The sequence below is a fragment of the Suillus fuscotomentosus genome (assembly GCF_016647785.1).
Source record: "Suillus fuscotomentosus strain FC203 chromosome Unknown F5891scaffold_3, whole genome shotgun sequence".
NCBI classification, from domain to species: domain Eukaryota; kingdom Fungi; phylum Basidiomycota; class Agaricomycetes; order Boletales; family Suillaceae; genus Suillus; species Suillus fuscotomentosus.
Window position 1 is genome coordinate 769,057 of NW_024539515.1, and position 22,888 is coordinate 791,944.

The 22,888-nt window shown below is 47.3% G+C and overlaps 11 protein-coding genes across 11 annotated transcripts; 4 read left to right on the forward strand and 7 right to left on the reverse strand.

The window, feature by feature from the left end:
- Positions 1-94: 94 nt before the first annotated feature.
- Positions 95-1,427, forward strand: F5891DRAFT_1230195 (uncharacterized protein; the record flags this gene model as incomplete). Its single annotated transcript, XM_041369561.1, has 2 exons — positions 95-652; positions 792-1,427. 2 exons carry the CDS (start codon positions 95-97, stop codon positions 1,146-1,148), a joined length of 915 nt encoding a protein of 304 aa, XP_041232697.1. The 3' UTR covers positions 1,149-1,427.
- A 2,342-nt stretch (positions 1,428-3,769) lies between these two features.
- On the reverse strand, positions 3,770-5,037 carry F5891DRAFT_940728 (RTA1-like protein; the record flags this gene model as incomplete). Its single annotated transcript, XM_041374291.1, has 7 exons — positions 3,770-3,982; positions 4,037-4,222; positions 4,280-4,339; positions 4,389-4,529; positions 4,579-4,673; positions 4,727-4,816; positions 4,863-5,037. 7 exons carry the CDS (start codon positions 5,035-5,037, stop codon positions 3,770-3,772), a joined length of 960 nt encoding a protein of 319 aa, XP_041232698.1.
- Positions 5,038-6,955: 1,918 nt separating this feature from the next.
- Positions 6,956-8,550, reverse strand: F5891DRAFT_357603 (RTA1-like protein). The gene is made up of 7 exons (XM_041371514.1): positions 8,223-8,550; positions 8,086-8,175; positions 7,940-8,034; positions 7,748-7,888; positions 7,638-7,697; positions 7,393-7,578; positions 6,956-7,342 (listed from the first exon to the last, which is right to left on the reverse strand). The coding sequence occupies exons 1-7, from the start codon at positions 8,404-8,406 to the stop codon at positions 7,079-7,081; spliced, it is 1,020 nt and encodes a 339-aa protein (XP_041232699.1). The 5' UTR covers positions 8,407-8,550; the 3' UTR covers positions 6,956-7,078.
- Positions 8,551-9,284, reverse strand: F5891DRAFT_357602 (uncharacterized protein). The gene is made up of 3 exons (XM_041371513.1): positions 9,073-9,284; positions 8,960-9,021; positions 8,551-8,908 (listed from the first exon to the last, which is right to left on the reverse strand). Exons 1-3 carry the CDS (start codon positions 9,116-9,118, stop codon positions 8,696-8,698), a joined length of 321 nt encoding a protein of 106 aa, XP_041232700.1. The 5' UTR covers positions 9,119-9,284; the 3' UTR covers positions 8,551-8,695.
- Positions 9,222-12,186, forward strand: F5891DRAFT_357588 (VID27 cytoplasmic protein-domain-containing protein). The gene is made up of 11 exons (XM_041371512.1): positions 9,222-9,301; positions 9,354-9,371; positions 9,427-9,517; positions 9,568-9,686; positions 9,746-9,998; positions 10,051-10,582; positions 10,632-10,746; positions 10,797-11,020; positions 11,083-11,708; positions 11,762-11,936; positions 11,990-12,186. The coding sequence occupies exons 1-11, from the start codon at positions 9,283-9,285 to the stop codon at positions 12,116-12,118; spliced, it is 2,301 nt and encodes a 766-aa protein (XP_041232701.1). The 5' UTR covers positions 9,222-9,282; the 3' UTR covers positions 12,119-12,186.
- A 68-nt stretch (positions 12,187-12,254) lies between these two features.
- F5891DRAFT_939992 (uncharacterized protein) lies at positions 12,255-12,834 on the reverse strand (the record flags this gene model as incomplete). The annotated part of the gene is made up of 2 exons (XM_041374256.1): positions 12,255-12,671; positions 12,724-12,834. The coding sequence occupies 2 exons, from the start codon at positions 12,832-12,834 to the stop codon at positions 12,255-12,257; spliced, it is 528 nt and encodes a 175-aa protein (XP_041232702.1).
- Positions 12,835-13,416: 582 nt separating this feature from the next.
- Positions 13,417-14,545, reverse strand: F5891DRAFT_357607 (vacuolar sorting protein Vps24). The gene is made up of 5 exons (XM_041371515.1): positions 14,355-14,545; positions 14,125-14,302; positions 13,947-14,068; positions 13,744-13,896; positions 13,417-13,694 (listed from the first exon to the last, which is right to left on the reverse strand). Exons 1-5 carry the CDS (start codon positions 14,463-14,465, stop codon positions 13,608-13,610), a joined length of 651 nt encoding a protein of 216 aa, XP_041232703.1. The 5' UTR covers positions 14,466-14,545; the 3' UTR covers positions 13,417-13,607.
- Positions 14,546-14,822: 277 nt separating this feature from the next.
- On the forward strand, positions 14,823-15,818 carry F5891DRAFT_1230203 (uncharacterized protein; the record flags this gene model as incomplete). The annotated part of the gene is made up of 4 exons (XM_041369562.1): positions 14,823-14,994; positions 15,049-15,182; positions 15,240-15,290; positions 15,346-15,818. The coding sequence occupies 4 exons, from the start codon at positions 14,823-14,825 to the stop codon at positions 15,739-15,741; spliced, it is 753 nt and encodes a 250-aa protein (XP_041232704.1). The 3' UTR covers positions 15,742-15,818.
- F5891DRAFT_357782 (fungal-specific transcription factor domain-containing protein) lies at positions 15,819-18,989 on the reverse strand. The gene is made up of 10 exons (XM_041371516.1): positions 18,781-18,989; positions 18,692-18,728; positions 18,613-18,639; positions 18,253-18,561; positions 17,898-18,199; positions 17,633-17,841; positions 17,509-17,579; positions 17,347-17,457; positions 17,254-17,294; positions 15,819-17,204 (listed from the first exon to the last, which is right to left on the reverse strand). The coding sequence occupies exons 1-10, from the start codon at positions 18,888-18,890 to the stop codon at positions 15,896-15,898; spliced, it is 2,526 nt and encodes an 841-aa protein (XP_041232705.1). The 5' UTR covers positions 18,891-18,989; the 3' UTR covers positions 15,819-15,895.
- A 3-nt stretch (positions 18,990-18,992) lies between these two features.
- Positions 18,993-21,566, forward strand: F5891DRAFT_357830 (subunit 17 of mediator complex-domain-containing protein). Its single transcript, XM_041371517.1, has 7 exons — positions 18,993-19,266; positions 19,314-19,553; positions 19,603-20,006; positions 20,055-20,395; positions 20,441-20,847; positions 20,903-21,139; positions 21,196-21,566. The coding sequence occupies exons 1-7, from the start codon at positions 19,103-19,105 to the stop codon at positions 21,362-21,364; spliced, it is 1,962 nt and encodes a 653-aa protein (XP_041232706.1). The 5' UTR covers positions 18,993-19,102; the 3' UTR covers positions 21,365-21,566.
- F5891DRAFT_939880 (60S ribosomal protein L5) lies at positions 21,470-22,597 on the reverse strand (the record flags this gene model as incomplete). Its single annotated transcript, XM_041374248.1, has 5 exons — positions 21,470-21,737; positions 21,791-22,157; positions 22,208-22,368; positions 22,419-22,461; positions 22,510-22,597. 5 exons carry the CDS (start codon positions 22,595-22,597, stop codon positions 21,470-21,472), a joined length of 927 nt encoding a protein of 308 aa, XP_041232707.1.
- Positions 22,598-22,888: the final 291 nt, after the last annotated feature.

The following is a 22,888-nucleotide window of genomic DNA, read 5'->3' on the forward strand; positions in this document are numbered from 1 at the left end:
GATTAGAAAATGATCGGCGCTAATGTACAACACTTACCTCTTTGGGACAACAAGATTTAAAGCACTCGTGGGAATATTGACAATACTTGCTGGCATGACTTCTACAGTCACCACAAAATTCCAGACCGCTGTACCCTTCGCACTTCTTTCAATTTCACCCAGTCTTGCTTCCCTTCATGCTTCTCGAGCACGTTCTCTCTACCCAGAAGAGTCTGATTCTTCATTCGCCATGAATTGTCTGCGGTGTGGTTCATATCTGTTGGCCGCCGATGGCTCTGTAGAACTCCGCAGACCAAGAAAAAGGAGAAAGGTTGCTGACAATAAATCAAACGCCATAAAGACTACTTGTCATCGTTGTGGCTTCATTTCCTATACTTCATTTGATAAAAGAGAGACATTCCCTCGGTCAAAGCCTGCCACTGGAGCCGAACTATCATTACCATCGTCGGTGCTTTCAGCGCCCGTTTCATCTCAGTCAGAACGCAAACCGAAAAATGAATTGATACCGCCTTCGTCACGTTCTTCCGTGCCAGTTGGTTTATCCCCTGTGGCACATTTAACACGAGGAACTACACCTGACTTGTACACGAAACCCAAAAAGAAGACAACGGTATTGCAGGAGATGCTGGCTCGTAATCGAGAGAAAGAGGCTGTAAGAGCAAAATCCCAGCAAAAATCACCACCAAGTGGCCTTGCATCATTCCTGAGCTCACTACAATGATAAAAAGGTGCGCTATCAATCTTCCATATAACTACACCGTGTTCTCGAGACCTGACATCTTCAACAATAGTCCCCTGATGGATTTCAGCGGATGTGTATGTCCTTCCTCATGCTCGGGCTTGAGCGCACTTGGATGAAGCGGTTGGGTAATCAGGAAATTCAGAAGATCGCTCCTCCGATGATGGTAGACAACGTATTGGAAGCTCACGCTGAAACAATACGTGAACAGCGATTGTGCATGGTATTTGACCTTTTCAACTACTGTAGTGCCCGGTTCATTGATCTGAAGCGTGCGCACGGAGTACTTGTACAGCTCTGGCACGAACATACAGTAGCTTCCCTTGCAATGGAGAGAAATAGCTCAACGATATCAACAAATTCGCTCCGCGGCCTCTCTGAAAATCCACCATCCGTCAGTCAGCACTGACGCAATCAACTTCCGCTTTTTGTTGTGCTCCTATAAGTAACATTTTCTTCATCACTATGATGAAGTCTCAGATATTTTGGGAAATTTGTGCCGACGATCAGGATCCGAGGAGAAGGGGGGAGGATCACTGACGCAAGGCATGAATGCATATGTGACCGAATTGCTTGCATCTGTTCTGGAAGTCAGAATCGGCCTCTCACCCTCTGCATCACTGCTCACCTGTCTCTTTCTGCTGCCTCGTGCCCACGCTGTGTCACTCAGGCCGATTCTCAGCCAATCGAAACCACCGTGGTCGGCAAACCTCGATTCAAAAGCCTGGAGTGTTACTGCCAGTGGTCAGATTTCAACGCTGATCGAGACTTTTCTTGATCTGAAGACCAATGGTGGATGCAATCGTACCGGATCGTCAACATGATGCTGGTCAAAACTGGAGCAGAGATAAACGGGATTCAATTCAAGTCAATAAAATCGCTCTGGAAGTGCGATCTGGATACGAGATCAAATCTGACTCGGAGTGAAGAGCGATGGAATTTTTACTTTGGCAATGCTGGTTTGATGCCTGTGAGCATTTCTTTTAATCAAAGGCTGAGTCCATCAACATTCCTTGCTCAGGTGAAAGCAACGATCGGCAGCTCGGTGCCAATTGTATCCACTAGTCCATTTGATTCCACAGCATCTAATTCCGTTAACATGCCTCTATTCAAGATCGTTTCGAATGAAGACAAACAGTCGCGATTCGATTCTCAGAGTGACTCTGACTGAATTTTAACTCTTTTCATCTCATCTCATTCAGATAGTAGACTATGGAAAACCGGACACCGTGCTCTGTTTTTCGTCACGTGCGTCAAAAGACACCAGACACCTTGTTTTTGTTTGCTGTACATGCGATGACTAAAGGTCACGACCTGCGCTCGCATTTACACAGGTATTTGCAGTCTCAAATTCATTATCATCTCATGCCAACAATTCGTAACTACGGTTGATGCAACAGAAAATCAAAACATCCAGTTTGTGCCCTGTGCCACATACCGCCCGGGACCATCAATCGAATCTGTACGAGATGTCTTTGACCCAATCCCGTTCCGGTGTCCCGTAGTGACTTTCCACAAGCATTCTACAAGTGTAGATCTCGATGCGAGCCTATGCAATTAATATTTCCATGATCTATTTTTTTCATGAAAGGTTATCTCATCTACTACTTTTCAGGTCGCAGTAAACTGTTGTGAGATACCAATTTTGAAAATTTCCAGTCACCTAAACTTCAGGGCTCTCGAGCGGCATGGAAGATGCCACCATTCCTCGGAAAATAATACATTTATTGATGTAGGCTTCGAGGAGAGATGAAGAACGGTCCGTGTTGGTGCATCCGCTGCTGACAGTCTCACTGCACGCCGGTGAATGATAGACAGTGAGGGCATGAATGTTCACCTGAATGAAGTGCCGAGAAGAAGTCAATGAGTGCTGATTCTTCGGTATTAAGTCGTAGAAGGCATGTATCATAACATGGTGATGCTCGCTTCCGTACCACTGCGCTCAATATGGTCTAACTAACTTTAGGGAACTATTTCCGGGTCCTGTCTGCCAGTGGCCCCGGTGTCTCACGACGTCAACGCCTCCATAAATTTTGAATGAAGTGGAAACGCCATGGCCATTCTGTTATTCCCTATTTTGCCTGCGTCACGATCAGCTGCTTACGAGGAAAATCCCATGTTGAGGGTAACTGTTTGTACCTTTGTCTGAGTGACATCACGAGCGGTGTGCTCATCATCCGGGAGGAGCTTGATAGATTGATAGATTGCAACCAGAGGATATGTCCACAGGCTTGGAACATCCCCAAGCAACCTGCAGGCGTAACACACCCTTCTTGTTATTTCCAAGGCTTAGTGGGTGTACCTTACATTTTAAAGCTGCCGCAATTATTATTGGTTCTGGTAAAATCTTAAGCAATGCGCTCAACCTGTGACAGGAATTTTGATTTTTACGGACCGCTCATGCAGCTACGCGGACCAGACCTTATCGATGAAATAAATCTATGACCAGCTGAGAGCACATCTTTCTCAATCTTCAGGCATTTAACATGACTTGTCGCAGGCTCCAAAGGCTGCCCAGCAGAGCACCATGAGCCTCTTGAAGATCCCCTCCCTCGTAGCTTCAGCCGTTTGTGTCCATTTTTTATGTAGAAAAAGGAAAACCCCCACTTTTATTGCGAGTAGTCTTGCCACCGCGATCGGGGGCGCGTTGACGTTTTATTGCATATTGACGTTAGGGAAACTTTGGAGCTTCCAATTCAGCATCAGAAAGTGCGCAAACCTGTGACAAGCGGGCCGTACTTTGTGGTTCGGCACCCAAGGCTATACTGGTCTCATAAAATATGGGGACCATCGTCATGTACGAAAGCCAAGAGCCGTGGATGAGACAATCTGGGATTATTTTTAATTCCCTTTGCGAGAGTACTGATCAATGCATGCAGCTGACTCTCCTCGCCAGTACTCGCCGCTGAGTGTATGAACCAATGACAACACTACTATAGTTCGTAAAGTATCTATACAGTCCTATGTATAAGTTTCTTGAAATGAATGTAATGTACCAAAGAAATTAAATGAGCGTGGCTACCTCAAGAGTTACACTAGAGAAGGGCTAGAAATGGATGATTCCTTCTGTTCTTTAACGTAGGGGTGCGCTGGCTTGATGAACCTTCCGGGCCAGAACGGAACGTACACAACGATAGCCAAGCAAATGGGAATCGTATCACCCAGATAGAAGGCTGCCTCACTTGTGCTGAGATTGCCGCGGAAGCCCTGACTAGCCTCCACAACACGGTAGAAAGAACGAATCTATCAAATCATTAGTCAAAGACTTTGAGATTACTGTCTATATGCAACACGAACCAGAAGTCCTATGGAACTGACCGACAAGGCAGCGGCCAGTGTTCGCCAGTCGTTATACCAGGGTTGCTTTGAGTCTCGCATGCAGACATCCTGTTCCTCGGTGTAGACCCTGTAGAGGAATCGTGCATAAATGGCACAGAAGAAAACGAAAGAGACCAGTTGCATAATGAGGCCAATCAAAAAAATCTGATAGATATAGTTAGACCAGATTCCCACAGGCAAACGATAGGTGCAAGGACATACGTGAAGTCCCGTCGATGCCGAACTTTGAACCTTGGACGTGGTCAATGAAGCTCCTCCCGCCTTGACACCACATCATCAGAGAAGGTCATTAAAAAAATTCAATGCTCACCTGGATGACAAAGGTAGTCACGTCGGACAAGACGAATATAAGGGTGAGCCGCTTCACTGGAAGCAAGACGTGATGAGCGCAGTCAATTTCACCGGCAAGGCGACCAAGAAGAGTATAATTCGCGGCAATGAAGAAACAGGGCTTTTAAGGGTTAACACATGTTCATAGTCACAGTTTGGTGCTGACTCACAGACAACACGATCATCAAGTCCTCAGAGATGAAAATCCCCAATGAGTCAGGGCTATGATGCAAAGCGAAGCGAAACGCAAAGCCAAGAGCATAGACTATAACCAACATGAAGAAGAGCCAAAACAAGCGAAAAAAAACAGCCATGTACCGTATTCCCCGATGACCATGGACAGCATGAACTTTCCGCCATTATAGATTACCTGATAAGTCTGAATGAGAACAATCAACAGCACATAACCTTCACACCATAAGTTTCGTGTTTCCCTGGCTTAGTGGTCACTCACCAAAGGCGACAGCAGTGAGCGTATTGTTAGCGATATATCCGAGGGCATTGCATGGGTCGTTTCGTGGGTCTAGATAAGGATCGGAAGGACATGTCACAGAATTGGTGGCTGCCTGAGCCGAGGTGACAAGAAGAGCCAAGAGAAACAAAGTGCTCGCTAAGATTGGGCCAGCCATGAAGAAGGAAGACGAAAATAAGAAGATGAAGGATACCCTTCATAGGTCAACGAGCTTGGCTTTTATGCTTGAATGAGTCCAGCCAAAATATACACCACAACGCGGTGCCAAATGATATCCATGGGCACCGCGAGGCAGTGATTTTGACACCCCATGCACACATAGAACTCATCTGAGGTTTACGGTAACAACGAACAGCAAGAACATTTTGAAATCATACCTCTTAGATAGTCATGTACCTGTGGCATTGTGGTATCGCCACTGGAGGTTCTCAGGGTCCAGGCGCTCAAATGGTATATGACACTCTGTCTGCGAAGTCAAAGTAAGTATTCAATTAACCAGAGCTAGGACTGGATAAATAATAAATCTACGAGAATTGATTGGAACACTGTAGTCTAAAGCGTGGGTCAGAGGTTCGTCCATGCTAGAAAATGGCTCCAAGCTCTGATATAGTGGTTGAAGCGCTGAAGTCGGAGAGGTAGTCGTGTGTTACTTGCTGTACGGCAATCTAGACACCACTGTATGTGCGGACAGCTCGGAATGCTATAGTTGCTCAGTTGTGTGGCGGGTTGAAGCCGTCGTCTAGGTAATGTAGTAGAATTAAGCACAGGTCCAGGAGAGAATAAAAATGCGACATACTTCGAGACATTCTCGATGCAGGCAGGCTGTTGGGCCTAAAGCTATCCCGCAATGATTGATCAAGCTTTCAAATTTCAAATTTCGAGTCATGTGGTCATGTGCAATGTGCACTGCGGCCATATGACATCGACGCGTGATGCTACAGTGACACCTCGGCTAACGCTGAGCGCTGATGCGCAACTACTACTGCGCAATGGAAACTAACTTATTTCAACTGAAAGTAGCGTGGATCTACTTGTTTTCAATCATACTTCAATGCTTGTTGGTCAAAATTTCAAGAAACAAAAAATGTCGTCACAAAAAGTTGAAACCAAGTTCAAAACCGGCCCTTGGAGCCCCCAGGACAATGCCCCATGACCGGAAATGACATTATGAGGCTACGGGGAGGTTGCTTGGCACCGCCGCAGCATTGCTGATGCATGCGGGGACTTCAGTGGTCACCCCAATCCGTCGGTGGGACTTATGTCGGGCATTAGTGACATAAATCCTTTTCTAATTCCGATTCAATAAGTACGCTGTAGACCAGAAACAGTAGCAATAGCTATGGGGCAAACTATGATATATAAGTTCGATTTTTTTGTAAAAATTTGAAACATCCCCGCAAAAAACCTGAAAAAGTGTATTTTGGGCATGTTCCTTCCTAAAAATGTCTACGGAATCGTAGTAGAGTTTGAGCTTCTTACACTGTAGAAGTCACATGCCTGGTCACACCGGGACCCCCTGAGGCCTGAGGTTGCTCATGCAGCTTTGCCAGGCCAACAATACCTGCTGTTGAATCATAATGCACCCAAAATAAAAATCTTGCGTGAAATTCATTCAAGTTGCATAGATTTATTAATGCACGGCCGCTGGTAGCATTTGCGCCGTACTAGTATCCACACTGAATTAATAGAATGTGACCCCGTCAGTCAGAACGAACGGGAGGCATTCAAGTAGGCGGTAGTGAAATGATACACTGTAAACTCGGTGTGATACAATGCCGACCCTCGCGGATGGTAAATGGTTCATGATTCAGTGAAAATCAGTCTAGTACTCGTTCTCTCCCGGGCTACCAGGTATCTTCAAGTATGTACTCTGTGATACTCAGACCATATAGAAGGAAGATAGCCGCTCCTTCTATTATGATAATGAGTACTCTACTTGCGCATGGTAATTCAAGTGTCTTTTTGGTGGATAAGCGAGTCTATCACAATTATATAGTAACTGGCACCTCTACTTAAACGCTTAAGGCGGTACCTTGGCACCGTCCATGTCGATTGACAAGCACTCTCACCACTGAAACAACGTACGTGAACTAACACTACCCGAGCTGCAAGGTCCTTATATAGCACCTATTTGTGTGCTATGAATATCCTGACATAATAAGTAGACTGAGGAATAAATAAAGACAGAATATGTGTAATCAGTAGTCACTAAGCACCCCTGTGCGTACTTCACGATTGTGACCTAAATCACTGAGAGAAAAGGCCAACTCCTGACCATTTTGCGATTCGTTGGCGGAGGGCGCTAGCTTGGCCGCAATGAACCTTCCGGGCCAGAATAGAACATAGATCCCGATGGCTACAAGAAGGGGAAGTGTATCGCCTAGGTAGAAGGCTGTCTCGCTTAATCCGAGACTGCCGTGAAAGCCCTGAGCGGCCTCCGCAACACGGTAGCATGAACGAATCTGAAAAAGCGTTTGTTAAAGGCCACAAGGTTGCTGCATGGAAGACAAACCAGAATGCCGATACAACTGATCGTCATGGCAGCGGCGAGTGTTCGCCAGTCGTTATTCCAGTGTTGCTTTGAGTCTTGCATCCAAATAGCCCGCACTTCAGCGTGGACCTTGTAGAGGAATCGTGCGTAAATGATACAAAAGAAAAGGAATGAGGCCAGTTGCACAACGAGGCCAGCCAAAAAAACCTGATAGAGATGATGAGAGCTCACTCGGATTGAGACAAACGTGGATACAAGAAACATACATGAAGTCCTATCAAAGCAGAATTATAAACGGTGGACGTAGTCATTGAGGCTCCTGCTGCCTTTGACAAAACACCATCAGAGAAGCTCGCTGAAAAAACATGATACCCACCTGTACGACAAAGGTAGTCACGTCGGACAAGATGAAAATGAGGGTGAGCCATCTCACTGGAAGCAAGACCTGATAGGTGCAGCCGATGTCCCTGGCAAGGCGACCAAGGAGAACGTAATTTGCGGCAATGAAGAAACAGGGCTTCACAAAGGATCAGCAAGTGAGCATTATTGCTGTTTGACGCTAACTCACAGATAAAACGATCATCAAGTATTCGACGATGTAAATCGCCAGTGAATCAGGATTATAATGCAAAGCGAAACGAAACCCAAAGCCTATAGCATAAACTACAGCCAAATATCAGGAAGAACCAACACAAGCATGAGATTGAGACGTGCTGTATTCCCCGACGACCATGGGCCACATCCACCTCGCACCCTTATAGATAATTCGGTAAGTTTGGGTGAAAGCGATCAGTAGCACAAGACCTTGGAACATTGAGTTACGCGCGTCCCCAAGCTTACTGGATACTCACTAAAGGCGACGGCAGTTGGCGGAATGCTAGCGATATAGCCAAGGGCATTACATGGGTCGTTTTGCGGGTCTAGGTAAGGATCGGCAGGACATTGGGTAGAATTGCTGGCTGCCCGAGTCGAAGTGACATAAGTCAAAAGAAGAGTCAAGGAAAATAAAGTACTGGCTAAGATGGAGCGAGCCATGAAGAAGAAGAAGATGATGATGATGATGAATGCCCTCTATCGAACAAACCTCAGTTTTTATGTTGGAGGACGAAAGAGGGTCCATCAAAAAATTCGCCGCGTAGCCCGACACCGTAGTCATTCATGTGAATTGTGAGGCAGTGGGTGAAGACGGCCGCAGTATAGAACACATCAGAAGTTCACCGCGGTAATAACATTTGGGACGGTCTATAAAATCAATACCTTAATCGTCATTAAGAATTTATGAACAATGATGTGTCCGCGATAAGATTGGTGGCATTGCCTTTTCTTAAGGTTTGGGAGCCCAAAGGTTGTATAATTCCTTGTCTGCAGGGTCGAAGCAGGTGACCAAAGCTATATCCGAGCGAATGGTGATTTTACGAGGGGTGTTCAAATTGACTGGCAGACTGCGGAGTGTGGGCCGCAGAGGTTCGTCCATGCGGTAGAAACTGCCTGCGGACTCGGATATAGTCGTTGAAGTCGGAGAGTTTGCTGCGTGGTCCTTGACATGCATGATCAGTAGATGATTTCGGAAGTTCCCCTATCTACTAACCTCTGTGGGTTTGCGACTTCGCAATTCTGGGATTGCTGCGGTACTGCCCACTCCGGAATCGTCTAGGCAACAAAATTCAACATAGGAAAGGTAGGGGACAGCATACTTCCGACCATGAAGCTTGTTTCTTGATGTAGCAAACGGATGCTGAGCTGACATATTATCCTGTGCCTATACTTCAATATTCAATGGCTACGGTGGTATGCAGCAAGTTAAGTTGGCGTGTGTGACATTTGACGCGGCGTGACGCTACAGATAACGCGACTGGTCACACCCGCGCCGTCTGGTCCTGTGGCTCCGATCTCCCTTTCGATATTGCCACTATGAACATCTTCAAGAGTCGTAAGTGCAGTCGTTTTTTTGGTCTGTATACTTCTAATATTTTCTGCTATAGTCCTTGGGAAAGTATGGCGTACGTTCGATCTTGCTAGAAGATATGTCCGATGGCCTGACCTTACTACTCTCAGAGGACCCCAATGCTGCCGAAGTCGTCAAGATCGAGATGGGCCAGTTGTACCTTGTCAGGCCGGGGAACATCCGGTCATCAAGGGAATGCATGTGCGAGCTTTTGTCGGTGCATCATCTAATTATCCTTGATTTCATTGCAGATACAACGAAGCAATAGCGACCATACGCCGTGTCCCCGCACTCGACCACAATTTTCAGCTAGTCATTACACGAGTATATGAAGATGGCGATCAGGAGCTTCTCGAAGATGAAGACGAAAGTGCGTAAATCTATTGGATACGTCATCTAGCACAGGCTTTCACACGCGACGAATGATAGCTGATGAAGAGAGGGTGTTCTTGATCAGTGAAGAACTTGAATTCCATTCTGGGGTGACAGACGATGAACCAACTTTCATTTGGCGCGACCTCGATGGGGATGTCGACGAATTGTACGAATTCGTAGCCTCAGGCACCAACGAACCGACTCGTGCGTTCTTTGAGACTTGCATGTATCGCGCAATGTACGAGCGCAAGTTCAAGGCAAGTGCGGATAACACAAAGGACTCTGACTTGGATCAGTTTATATGGCAGTTAGCGCTTCACGTCATGTCGCCCTTAATCGCTCCCTGATAACGTTTTCAGACCTGTCACAAAAGCTAGGGGCCAAACCGGTGACCGGAAGTCGCCGAAGAATCAACAAGACTTCGAGGACCTTCCATCAGATACTGTGGACGACTCTACGGTCCAGCCACGAGCGATGCCTAATAAGATACCAAGTGCAGCGGCGAGGCCACCCTTTGCGAGCTCCTCACTCCCGACAGTCACTTCTCAAGAAGGCCATATTTTCTCCTGGAACCTGGAAATAGAAGGCTTTGTTGCCGAGCGCGAGGAAGTTGTTGTTGCCAAAATCGTTGAGCGCACCCCTGGCAACTTCAATTATTGGCTCATAGTCTCTGATGAGGATGGCGACTTCGTTTCTGACAAAATTTCTTCGGATATGAATCCTCGCTGGGCACCAAAGACATCATCATTAACATGGAACTATGCCAACGGCGGCAGATATGATAGTTGGGCTCTGCAACTCGTATCTACAGAAGCTTACGATGCATTTAAGACGGCCTTCGCTCAATGTCTGTGGGAAACATTGCATCGCGTGGAATTTCGAAAGGCCAAGGTAGAAATCTCGCGATTTCAATATTTCAAGTTGTTCACTGTGCACATAGCCCGATGAGCAAGCCTACGTTATTAGTTCAACAACTGAAGATATTGAAATGCACGACGTAGAAGATGATGGCGAAGACGAAGAAGAGGTTGACAAAGAACTTGACCCTGACGAAGGTACGTGGATTCTGCTATTGCATATGGGAAACCCCTGAGTGGCATCTTAGAAGCGAGTGAGGAGGAGGAAGAAGAGGAAGATGACGCTGTTTCTCCCATGCCACAAGGGGAACGCAACTCGCAATTAACGATCGGATATAAGGGCGACCGCTCTTATGTTGTCCGTGGGAATAATATTGGTGTCTTCAGTCACTCCAGTGACGATCAGGTGAAGTACTATGCGACTATTAGTAAAATCTCTACGCCGCAGGGCAAAGAATTCAAGCCACAGGAGGTATCTTAATTTCAATTCCTTCGCATGATGACAAGTCCTGAGATCATCATCTTTTCGTGCAGGTCATGTTGCACGATCAGGACACGAAGATGGTCCTCAAGAATCCTTTGGACCCTCATTCGTTATTCAGCATGGACATTGAACGAGGCAAAGTGGTCGAAGAGTGGAAGATCCACGAAGATATCACAGTCGATCACATTGCCCCCGAAAATAAATTCGCTCAAACTACTCGCGAGCAGACTCTTGTCGGTGCTTCTCACAATGCGCTGTTCAGAGTAGATCCGCGCATCTCTGGCAGCAAGATGGTTGAGAGCCAATACAAGCAATACGTCAGCAAGAATAAATTTTCTGGGGTTGCTACAACAGCCAGTGGGAAGTTGGCAGTGGCAAGCGAAAAAGGAGATATCAGACTTTTCGATACAATCGGGAAGAATGCGAAGACAGCTTTACCACCTCTCGGTGATCCTATTCTTGGTATCGACGTCACTGCCAGTGGCCGGTGGATTGTTGCAACAACAAAGACTTACCTGTTGCTCATCGACACTCTTATCGGCGAAGGGAGATACGCCGGAAATCTGGGTTTCGATCGTAGTTTCCCCGCTAACGCCAAGCCTATGCCACGAAGACTTCAACTTCGTTCTGAGCACGTTGCATATATGAATCATGATATCAACTTCTCCGTTGCGCGGTACGTGCCTTTAGGAGTGGCCACGACCTCGACTGACTTTACCGAAACCGTAGCTTCAATCAAGGCGAGGGGCAAGAAGAGAATGCCATTGTCACCGCAACAGGGCAGTATGTCATCGCATGGGACTTTGCAAAGGTCAAGAAAGGGCACCTTGACAAGTATGAGATTAAGAAGTACGAAGACATGGTCGTTCAAGACAATTTCAAGTTCGGGGATGATAAACAAATCGTGAGTGTCCTGCAGTCTGAAACGGCGCAGCGCACTCATGCAGATCATTGCAGATCGTGGCCTTGCAGAACAACGTCCTTGCAATTAACAAGAAGAACCTTAAACGGCCCACGAGAAATTCGCTTGCGGCCCCTATGTCTAGTCTTCACAGTCGGTCGGGCATTGTGAACAGTCCGTACTAGACGATGTTTTCTGGTGCGGGATCGTTGTGGTAGTTGTATGTATTGCGGATTGTATACCTAACGTCTTCAGTAACGTAGGATAGGTGTATCGCAGAAGCTCTCTAAATATAAATGAAGATGTATATAATATTCTCTTCTATTCCTTTTCATTTGTAGTAACGTCGGGTTGTCTGTCGCGACTATCAACATATCTCCAAATTCCAAGATGCCACATGATCCGGGGTATCATAAGACTAAATCCAAGAACAATGGTGGTCCAAAGCATTGGACTCCACTGTGAAATATCCCATCTCTGATCTCCGAGAGCCCACAACGTAACATAGAGGTGCATACAGTCTCCCATGAGAAGGGGGGTCATGAGAGCAAATATGATCTTCTCTTGGATAGCGAGTTGGGTCGAGAGATTCTTCCGGATGGCCGTTAAGACAAAAAAGTTAACGACTCCCATGAGCGCGCAGACATGAGCTAGTTGGATCACAGTCACGATGGATGCCTTTGGAAGGCTAATAGGTGGGGGACTATCCGTTGGCCATGGTGCTTGTGCGTTGTGCGTCTGTCAGGTGGTTATCGGATGTTTGACTGAAGGATGAAACTATCACACTCACTGTTTCAGGGTCGTGCACCGCTCCTATGAACCCGAGTATCGTCAAAGCAGGTTCATAGAACGCGAAAAGGGCATAGTAGAAGTCGGGTATAGCTGATGCCGACGGCTGCATTGAAAACACAGAAGTGTCGACTACAGGAACTGCTGGTATCAAACGCAGATTCTGCGCGATAGCTAGTGTACTTGAAGTCTGCAAAGCAGCAGGCAGTACTTGTGACGACCAGGATGGGCCCGTGAAATGCCGCAGTGAAACAGTTTGAAATAAGTAGCCCGTGGGCTCAACAACCCAATATTAGTAAAGCCAACAAGTCAGATAAGGAAAAGGGCGTCTTTCTGAAGCTCACAAGGGACTTGTCTCTTATATGCCCAGCTCGGGGCCCGGGGAAGAAGTTCACATCGAAGTTGACGGTCTTAGTAACAACAGCAGACGTACGTAACAGTTTAATTCGCCTTACTCGCTCTGACGTTGTCTGGCCGGCCCTAAAGCTGATTAGTTTTCTCATCGTGCAATTTGCTCGTCTTCTTCATCTTACAACCTCAGGTCTATCTTAAACCCAGGTGGCCAGCTAATCATTCGATGTTGATCCACTAAATGGCGAGGACCGAGACCATTCTTCTACGAGAAGATGAGGGTATAATGCATGGCTTGTTATCCACTTCTGCAAGTCTGTGCTTCGCGCCTTTCTAACATTGCAATATGCGTTTTAACTGTAGTATTCGTATTATGATTAATGTCGATCGATTCTTTCATTGATAACCATAAATTGCGACCAGCGCAGTTGAACTTGTCAGAAATACAGTTAAATTCTAGAATACAGACTACTAGGGGGTTGTCCGCAAGCTGCCCGGAGGTATCGGTAATGTCTACTTCGTACAAACATAAGATTAGCCGCTCAATAGACCGTTCAGCTGTTTTCGGGCTTCTTCCATTACCCTCTCCGCTTCATCGTCCTCCAGTTGATCATGTGGTGTCTGCCGCAAAATTCAGAGTAGAACTACTCAAGATAAGAACATGACCTACTGGTAGTTCCGTTCCGGCTGAGCCAGCTAGCCCAAGTTTCCCGTTGGTAAGGTCGAAAAGTACCTTGTCAACTTCAGCGTCTGCCTCTTCTTCTATCTCTTCGTCTTCGTCCATTTGTAACGTGTCTTCAAGCATTTCCTCCATGATCCCAGCCTGTGGTACAAGTCAGATAGTCAGGGGAGCACTATAGAGAAACAGCACACCTTCGTCATCTCCATACTCATTTCCCGCATCACTTGACTTATCTGGGGTAGTTTGACAAGCGAGTTGGATAATTTCATAATTTCCGTAGACTTCTGCAACGACCCTGTAACTTTGGCCATAGCTGCAGAGTCATAGCATGTAAATCAGCCAGGCTTCAAATTAAGAGTATTCGCTCACCGAGCTGCTGCTGTAGCTGGGTACCGATCGATCCCAAGCGCGCTTTGCTAACAGACAATCTGTCTTTCTGCTTATTACTGCGGACGACCTCCTTAGCGAGGATTCGCGCAGACTTCACATCTCCCTTGGAAGCAAGTTGCTTCACCGTCGTGCGTGCTTTTGCAGTCGCAGCTTCGAGCTGTACCAAGAGATTAGCGTGGGATATGAGCACTATAGAACAGGGTGCCGACCTGCCTCATCTCCCTGTCCAGTTGTCGGCTTTCTGAACGCAGTTTTCCTTGCCATGCGCGCACTCTCTCTTCAGGTGTCGGTCCATAGAGAAAGCGGTTAATGGTCTGCATGAGAGATCGAGTGCTGTAGCTGAACTGGAGAATGTTGCCTCTTTCGGTTTTCAAGGGTAATTCGGGCTTGGCACCACATCATCTTCGGCGTCTCTTGAGACCTTATTTCCTACATACAGTTTAAAATTGTCTAGTGGACCTTTCAATATCGTGCTGCACTTTGGAGGTTTTGAATCACTTACTACCAGATCCGAACAAGCTTGCTCCAGCGGCTAACATGGCGGCTGACTGCTTCGTGTCACAGTGCATATAAACACCACTCTTCCGACATGGTCCTCCGGAACACCTTGGCTGCTCCTCACGAGGGTCAAACAATATATCCCGACGCTAGATCCGTGCAGGTTCACTTCGCTCACAATGTCAATCCAACGCCTCCTAAGCCTAATCCTACTTCCGTCCCTCGCCCGTGCCACCATAAAACCTGTGTCTCCCGGTCCCGGCGACGTGTTCAGATCTGGATCACCCTGTCCCATCTCTTGGGATACCGACCGGTCCGGCCCCACCCAGTCATGGAAAAACGCAACCATATGTATGCAGTTACATTACTCGTCCTATTTGTATTTTGACATTGGTCACTATACAGACCTCATGACCGGCTCCAACCTGAACATGTCGATGGTCACGACCGTTGTCGAGCACCTAAATGAGACTAATATGACATCGTATAACTGGATATGCCCTGACGTGGCACCCAATGCAGCCATTTACTTTTACCAGGTATGCTGCATAGCCATGCGAGTCCCATATGGTCTTTTACTGAAACAAGTACCACAGTTTTCGAATAACGGGGTACCGGCTGGATCCACTTGGACCTCTCGATTCACAGTAAGCATAGGTGGTAAATCCTCTACGTGTAGAAGCTGATTATAGAGCTTCTAAGATTGCTTCGTATGCTGGCAACACCACTCTTCCTGAAAACAGCAAGCAGCCTGACGGGACTCCTATCCCGTGGGGCGTCGGACATCTTGTAACCTCCAAGAGCACGAATCTTTCGAGCCCAAACGTTTCACCTCGGAGCCGTTCATTATCAATCCCTCCATGCGAAACACTAAAACATCATCAATGCATGACATCCCCGGAGGACGCTTCGTTCTCCCATACTAAAAGTCCCGCTAACCCCCCTATTCGACAACGCATAGTCTTGCGCCCCACCGTAACAGATCAAGTCAAGCCCATGCGAGAGAGAAGACCTTCAAGCAGAGGTAGTCGCGGAGGCCCTCATCTGAGCGTGCATATCCTATGTGCTCTGGCAACATTGTGGTTGATGGTTTTGTAGACCAGGAACGTAGATATGGCTACAAATTCGTACTACTACCTGCCTGTAAAAATAAGTAATAGAGAAAGAGACTAAATATCTACAGCGCAAAGAGTGCACTATAAAAAATAATATGAACAGATCGATAATATGATATCCACACAGCAAACACAGATTAAAGTTGCGGTCCAGCCTTGATTTGATTGACCAGTGCTTCCCAGTAACTCCAATCCGAACCATCCACTTCCATCAAACCAGGATCCCCAGTCATTGGATTGTTGTTAGGTCCTATCCAGCCTGAGAATTCAGCACCACCAGGCCCTCCCCAAGATAAAGCAGGCATGCCTGCTGTCGCATCGACTACAGGACCCCCACTGAAAGTGCTGCACCAATGATCCAAGAGAGATTGAGCAGCTGATTCTTCCTCCCCATTCGGACTGCCGCTGCCAGCGGGTGAGCTGAGCGTACCCGTACCGTCGTTAGATCCATTGTGCTGCAGGCGCTGAATAGTGGGGGAATGCGTGTAAGGAGGTGATAACGTGTATACTACAGGCGAAGACGTTGTGGGGGACAAGGTTTTCGGCGACGCTGTACCCATCGTGAAAGCTCGTGTAGATGGTGGTAGAACAGAACGAGAAGTTGACATGGAGAAGATTGTGGAATGCTGTTCCCCAGTATGCCCGTTTGTAGGTGAGCTTGCTCTATCCACGCCATGCGATGCACTTTCTGCCATTTGTGATGCGCGGCTCTTGAGGAACTCGATAGTTTTTAGCTCCCTCCGAGTCGTTTCGTCTATTTCGCGCACGCCCTCATGGTCCGCCAGGAAACCGTCCAAAATAGTGTGCATCATGTCCGCATCCTTGCCTTTGGGATGCAAGACTAAATAAATGCCGCTAATCATCGCTGTTTGAAACTCTCTGTAGGCGTTGCTCAGAGAATCGCGAGCTTCTTTTGGCATCAAGTCGCGGAAGGCTTTGCGAACTTGGAAATCCTTGATCGAAGACTCGAAGCATGCCCTTCGGGAACGCAGGTAACGATCACAACTCAATTTCCGCAATAAATATGGACGATGGAGGCCGACGCGAACGAACAAGACCTCGGTAATGAGGAGGAAGCGGTGAACAGGAATGAATGGTTTCGTCTCGTCGAGGGATATGTCGGGATCCAATGAAAAGTGAGGTGGTAAGTTGGAAACGAATTTTAAAAGGTCGTCATCCAGCGTCAAGACATCAGAATAATGACTGGGTGACTTGACCTTCTGAAAATGATGTACCATCCTTCCAATAATGGAGGCCAGCTGATGCCTGAGAATAACAAAGGTCATCAGCGTAGGGCTCGAAAGGGAAGGTGGATTGCGAATGACGGCAGGGGAAAAGTCGTCATCAATATTCAGAGGCGGGAGGGTGGAAGTGTAATCGTCTTGAATAGCATGAGGTCTTCCAAGCACAAGTGCGTAAGAACGATCGGCGTGATAAAGATATGACCTTCAAGATTCCCTAAGTTTAGATCTTGAGGGGACATTAATATCCTTACCATATGCGGCGTCTGTTTTCAACCTGAGCAGGGTCGAGTCCCTGTGCAAGCTAAATCAAAACAGGCATACCGATAGAATATTCACGAGCTTACCGTAGGTGCGGCATCACGATGGAATCCAAGTGCCTGGGCTGTTCGCACAGCAGCACCCAACTGACTCCAACACTCCGTAATGCGACGATCAAAAGTCAAGAATCGTGCACTCTAGTGATTATGTCGGAACTCCGCACGGCATAGATGACCTTTGACACTTACGAGTAAGCGAGTGAGAACGATATCCAGTGAATCTGGTTGAATAGCTGCGGCAATAAGCAGAGAACGTCGAGCTATACATAGAACGGGTGGGCATAAAACACATTATAGTCGATCAGTGACGTACAAGACCAGTAGTATCTCAAAGACGTCACTCTTCTTGTTCGTGCGTCACCAGCAAGATGTTCAGGTGCCAGTCGCACTGAAATAGCAAGCACCACGAACAAAAGCGGAAGGAAACGTGCATCGTTAGTATTGGCGCCCACCCCGTTGGCGCAAAGAGATGCGTAGGCAGTCCGAAAGTCAGCCTCGCAAACGGGATATCTTGTCCAATTGCTACAATCAAGGGGGAAAATCATCAAGACTGGACAACATATAGGACATCAACTGACATTGCAGCGAAATAATGATCAATAAGTACATCGGAAAACCGTTGCGGAGGGAGCTCCTGAAGAAGCTCCGAGATTTTGTGCGGTGATACACCGCATTCTTGGACAAGACTCTTGAGGTTGTCGGCTGCTGAGGGTTCAGAGTCTTGTCGCACAGACTCCATTATCGATGGGGTCGCTAAGGCTGATTTATGCTCGCCGTGACCAGTTCCATGCTGGCCGGAAGGCCCCGCATGGAGATTAGAAGTGGAATGAGGCGAATCCCACTGTTCTTGAATTGAACTGGCAACGACAACGTTTGCCAGCTAGTGAAAAGCATGTCAGAGAATATAACTAGCATGATCATCAAAACATTCACTTGCTCCAGAACGGAGGCGGGTGCTACACTTCCCGAGGCGCTATTGCCATACCATTTTCCACTGTGGAAGGTACCACCACTTGGATCCTGCTCATCGGTTATCGAACGATTATCGTCATCTGGGCCTTCAGATGTAGAACTTTGATGCCTGTCTGCACCTGAATAGGAGGACTGAGACGGCGAATTGAAGTACTGGGGCAAAGCCTGCTCGATGATATGCTCAAGCCTGGCTAAGCGGACGCCCAGATCTTGGTCTGTTTTTCCAGGAGTGTATGCTTTGCAAAGCTCGGGTACTTTTCGTGCTATACACTGGGAAGACTGTCAGACGAACGGGTAATAAACAACATGAAAGAGTCATACATGAGAGCACGGTATCTGCCGGTCGCACTGCCATGGGGAATATTTTAGTAATGTGATTTGAATGAGAGTATGGACATACCTTCTGTTTTCGACGGTGACATTCACCACAGGAGAAACTACGGACAAAATGGTTCTGGGTCGCTCTAAGCGCGCAAAAAAATGACAAACCTGACTCTAGATCTGGGTTTCTTCACCTGTATATGATCGCCATCATCATCCTCGGTCTTCCTCCTCTTGAGACTAGAAGTTTCGGAAGCTGAAGAGGTATGCTTGACCATGGATGGCGGGAGCAGATGATGGCCTTGGAAATTGAATAGAAAGATGAAGAGAGTGACAGGCAAATCAATGACTCCGTCTCCGAGTCCGATCTGCACGTGCAGGTGGCACTGCTGCCAGCATCATGTGCGAGCGTTAGCGAACTCCGGTTATTACCCAGACTCTATCCGGATTGTTCATCAAAGGTTATCTCTAATACAATCTATTTACCGCAATGTCCTCAACAACACAGATCGACTCAGACGTAGCGGTCATGATGGAACAACCGTCCTGGAAAAAAACTAAACTCTCTTTGGAAAGACCCTACAAGGATGACAAAGGAGAACGCATACCTATCCTTCTAGACATAGCTCCAGATGGAGTGCAAGTATTTGAGCCGTATGTCACCAAATCGTCGTTATATTCTATCGCTAACCAAGTATCAGTCAACAAGATCCCACCAAACTCTTGGGTGAAAACCTGAGACGTATATTCATCGAGCGCGGTGTAGATTTTTTTGAGCGCCAAGATACCCTGAGGGCTACTGGGGATCTGTCCATTCCTCAGGCCCTGGATACCAAAGACGATAAGGTCGAATCGGACCAGCAGGAGGAAGGCGTCTCGAAAGCCCATATGAACCCAGAGGAGTTGTTCAAAATGCGCATGGAAATCATGCCCCAGCTATTGTATGTGATCATCCAGGCGGCAACGTCGGAAGTCTCATTCGCAAGCTAGTACCGCACTAGGAGAGATGACGCATGCCAGGGAGCTGCTTTCGTTGCTACTGGCTTCTTCCGCACCAACTGATCCATCTCCTGTCCCTGCCTTACCTTCTTCTACATTGACGGCAAGTATTGTCACGAAGCCTTCGCCTATACCTTCAGTGGACGCATTCAATGCTCAGCTGACTATCGGTGGAAAGGACGAGGCTCTGAGAAAGGCTTCGAGTATATTCAAGGCCGCCGCAAACAACCTGGAGAGAAGCCGCCTCCGAGGTCAAAGGTATTGGGTTGATGCACTCAAGACCCGGCGTGCCAATTGGGGATTGGTGCCTGCACCCCTCCCATTTGGTGCACCTACAGGCAAGGGTGCTGATAAAACGTCAAAGGACTTCTTTGTCTCTTTCGGACTAGAGGAATGTAAGCATTTGATCATGTTTACTATCTTGAATTTAACCATGCGTCCAGCTCCAGCTCACTTCAGACGAAGAGCGGTAGGACACATGACAACCTATGAGACCGCATCACATGTTCTTGTGTTTCCTCACCGTCAGCGAGTCCGCCTCCAAGTTTCTCTTATTCTAACCGATTCCAACGGCCTCCTTCGCACTGCTTCCAACAGTATAACAAGCCTATCAGATGCGTCATTAGAAGACTCTCTTAAAATCGCGCAAAGGGAGATGGTCGAGGAAGAGCTTTTCTCTGTCTTGATTAAAGAGGCTAGCACTTTACCGACAGCGTCAGCACGAGTGGCCGAGCGGCTAATCGTCATTGACGCTGCCCAGGGAATGGAACTCAAGTTTGAACTCGTGAGTTATCATTGCAGACCAAGACGTGGCGCTCAACTTGTGTAGGTTGATGGTGATACTGTCAATGCTCAAGAATCCAATAAGAGCGATGAACGTTTGTCCGCTACTTGTAATCTCATATACTTTGCACTGCAAGGACTCCTCCTGTCTCTGCATGCGTCGCAGAAATATCAACGCCTATCATCAGCCAATACACAACATCCACCCTCGGTCTTTCCGAATAAGGCTCCTCTGTTGCAACCCATTATCGACCTTCTTCAATATCAGGTATTCTGTGACAGAATCAGAGTAGAGCTAGATAAAATGGTTTCTGCCTTGCTCAAGGCCGGTGTTCCGTCCTCGTTACGATTCAACGCTGTAGGTGAAAGCGGGCACCAATTAGTGGAGCATTTTGTCGCCAATGAAACGGCAAGAAGGATTGGGGGCGAGGCTCTTCTCCGTATCGACGTCAGGCAAGTTGCGATCTGGAGCACATTCCTGAGCATATATTTATGTTCCTCGCAACAGGCAAACTCTTCGTTTAACATTCCTTTCACCATCATCTCTTACAGCCCATTTGCCACAAGCAACGCTACCGATTGCGTCCATCCCTCAGCTAGTGCAGCTTCTTTCAGATGAAGTCGAGAGATGCCTTCTCAACCGGTTGTGCGAAGTGGGCTTACAAGTTTGTGAACGCGTCGGTGCAACATGGTTTGTCGATTTCGTCAGCGGCAAAGCGGTCGGAAGGTGGGAAGGAAATATATTGTGAGTATACCAATATCGTTCTTTCTCTTTCCAGCACAGACTAAGAGGATTTCCAGGAACTTCCGCGTCATATTCGACAAGGACTTTGCCATCCACTCGTCGGCATACCGTCTGAACAGAGCGAGTCACCAGTTATCATTACTAGAAACATACACTCCTGAGACCTCAGTTTCTCTCGTAGCATGGCTTCAAGAGCTGCTCGAGAAGACCATATTAGAATCTTAAAATGTTTTGGCCAATAATCGTGTTGCATGATATCATAAGCATATGGCCTACTTGGCTGAGTGGATGAAAATGTGAATGCAAAAGTAAGTAAAGGCATGAAAATTTTCACTCGTCGTCGTCGTCCTCGGCAGCAGCAGCCTCGCCTCCTGAAGCCTTGAAGGCCTCGATCTTTTCCTGGATGCGAGTTCTGCGCTCCTCCAGCGTGAGTTTATACGTCTTGTACTTCAAGCTCTCCGCCTTCCAGTCCTTGGTCTTCTCCGAAGGCTTGAAGGTGGGGTCCTCACGAATGGCGGCATACGCGTTGGTGTAGATTTCCTCAATATCTTCTGAACCAATATCATCTGCAAGATATGAAGAGAATTGCTTCTTGAAGCTGAGCAAAAACCATAAATGTTACATTTGCGATGTTCGTATGGAATGGCTTACCGCTCGTCATCCTCCTCCTCGAGCGACTCCATGTACTCAGCAACGTGGCCAGCAAAGATGTACTTCTTGAGCACTTCGCTATCGAGAGACTTGCTCTCTGGGTCGTACCCAGGGAAACGCTTCTCAGAGTGGGGAATGAATATACCACCGTCACTTGCGCCCTTCATTGCGCCGAAAACACGGTGGCCAGTGGAAGTGCGCTTAAGACCAACATCGAGGTAGCACTTGAAAGGTCGTGGGGCATCATCCTCATCCAATGCCTCGGTCAACGTCAGGGAACCGTCGGGCTCCGCGACACCCTCGTATTTATCGGCAAGACCAAGCTTGGTCAATGCACGGCGAGCGCACAGAAGACCAGTTGCGTATGCTAAGGTGTTCATCAAATATCATATAGTAAATTACGTGAAAGAATCATACCAGCAGTCCAGTTAGTGAGACCGTGATTGATTCCGTATCTTGGTAGCTCTTGTGACCGTGCAGCGGTCAAGACGAAGTCGCCCTGTAGACGTGCATACACGATCTGGACGATGATATCCCGGTTCGTGAAGCGCACTACTAGACGGTATTTTGGTGCATTGCTTCCGAGTTGTTAAAACACGTCGCCGTTCTTCAAGCTGCAATAACTTACTACTTGTTTTTAGCCTGGGTCACGAGGCGCTTGCGGGCATAGTCTAAGTAGACCTTAGCACATGCGAACAAGAAATCTACAGGATGCTCACAGTCGGTCTTTCCTTCTCTTCTACGGCGGTACTTCACTTGGAAGCGGGAGAAGTAGGCATCGGACTTCACTTTTTTGACGAACGGCATCTAGTAGGAATTGTCAGTTAATTGCACATATGCATCCTGGGCAGCTATAGGCCATCCATCGAAAACTGGCAATATTCGAACAATCCGACTGTCACAGCCAGTCATTAAGGACTAGACGGTGCCCCAGGACGGTGAACAGTCATAAAGACATACCTTGAGGGATCTTGAGGACGGCGGGGACAGCGAGTACACCCTTTCAATCAGAGTTTCTGTGGTTGTTTACTTTTGTTGATTTGTTTATTTAATTAGTTGTTATTATTTCAATTAGTTATCAATTTGGTAAGTGAGGTG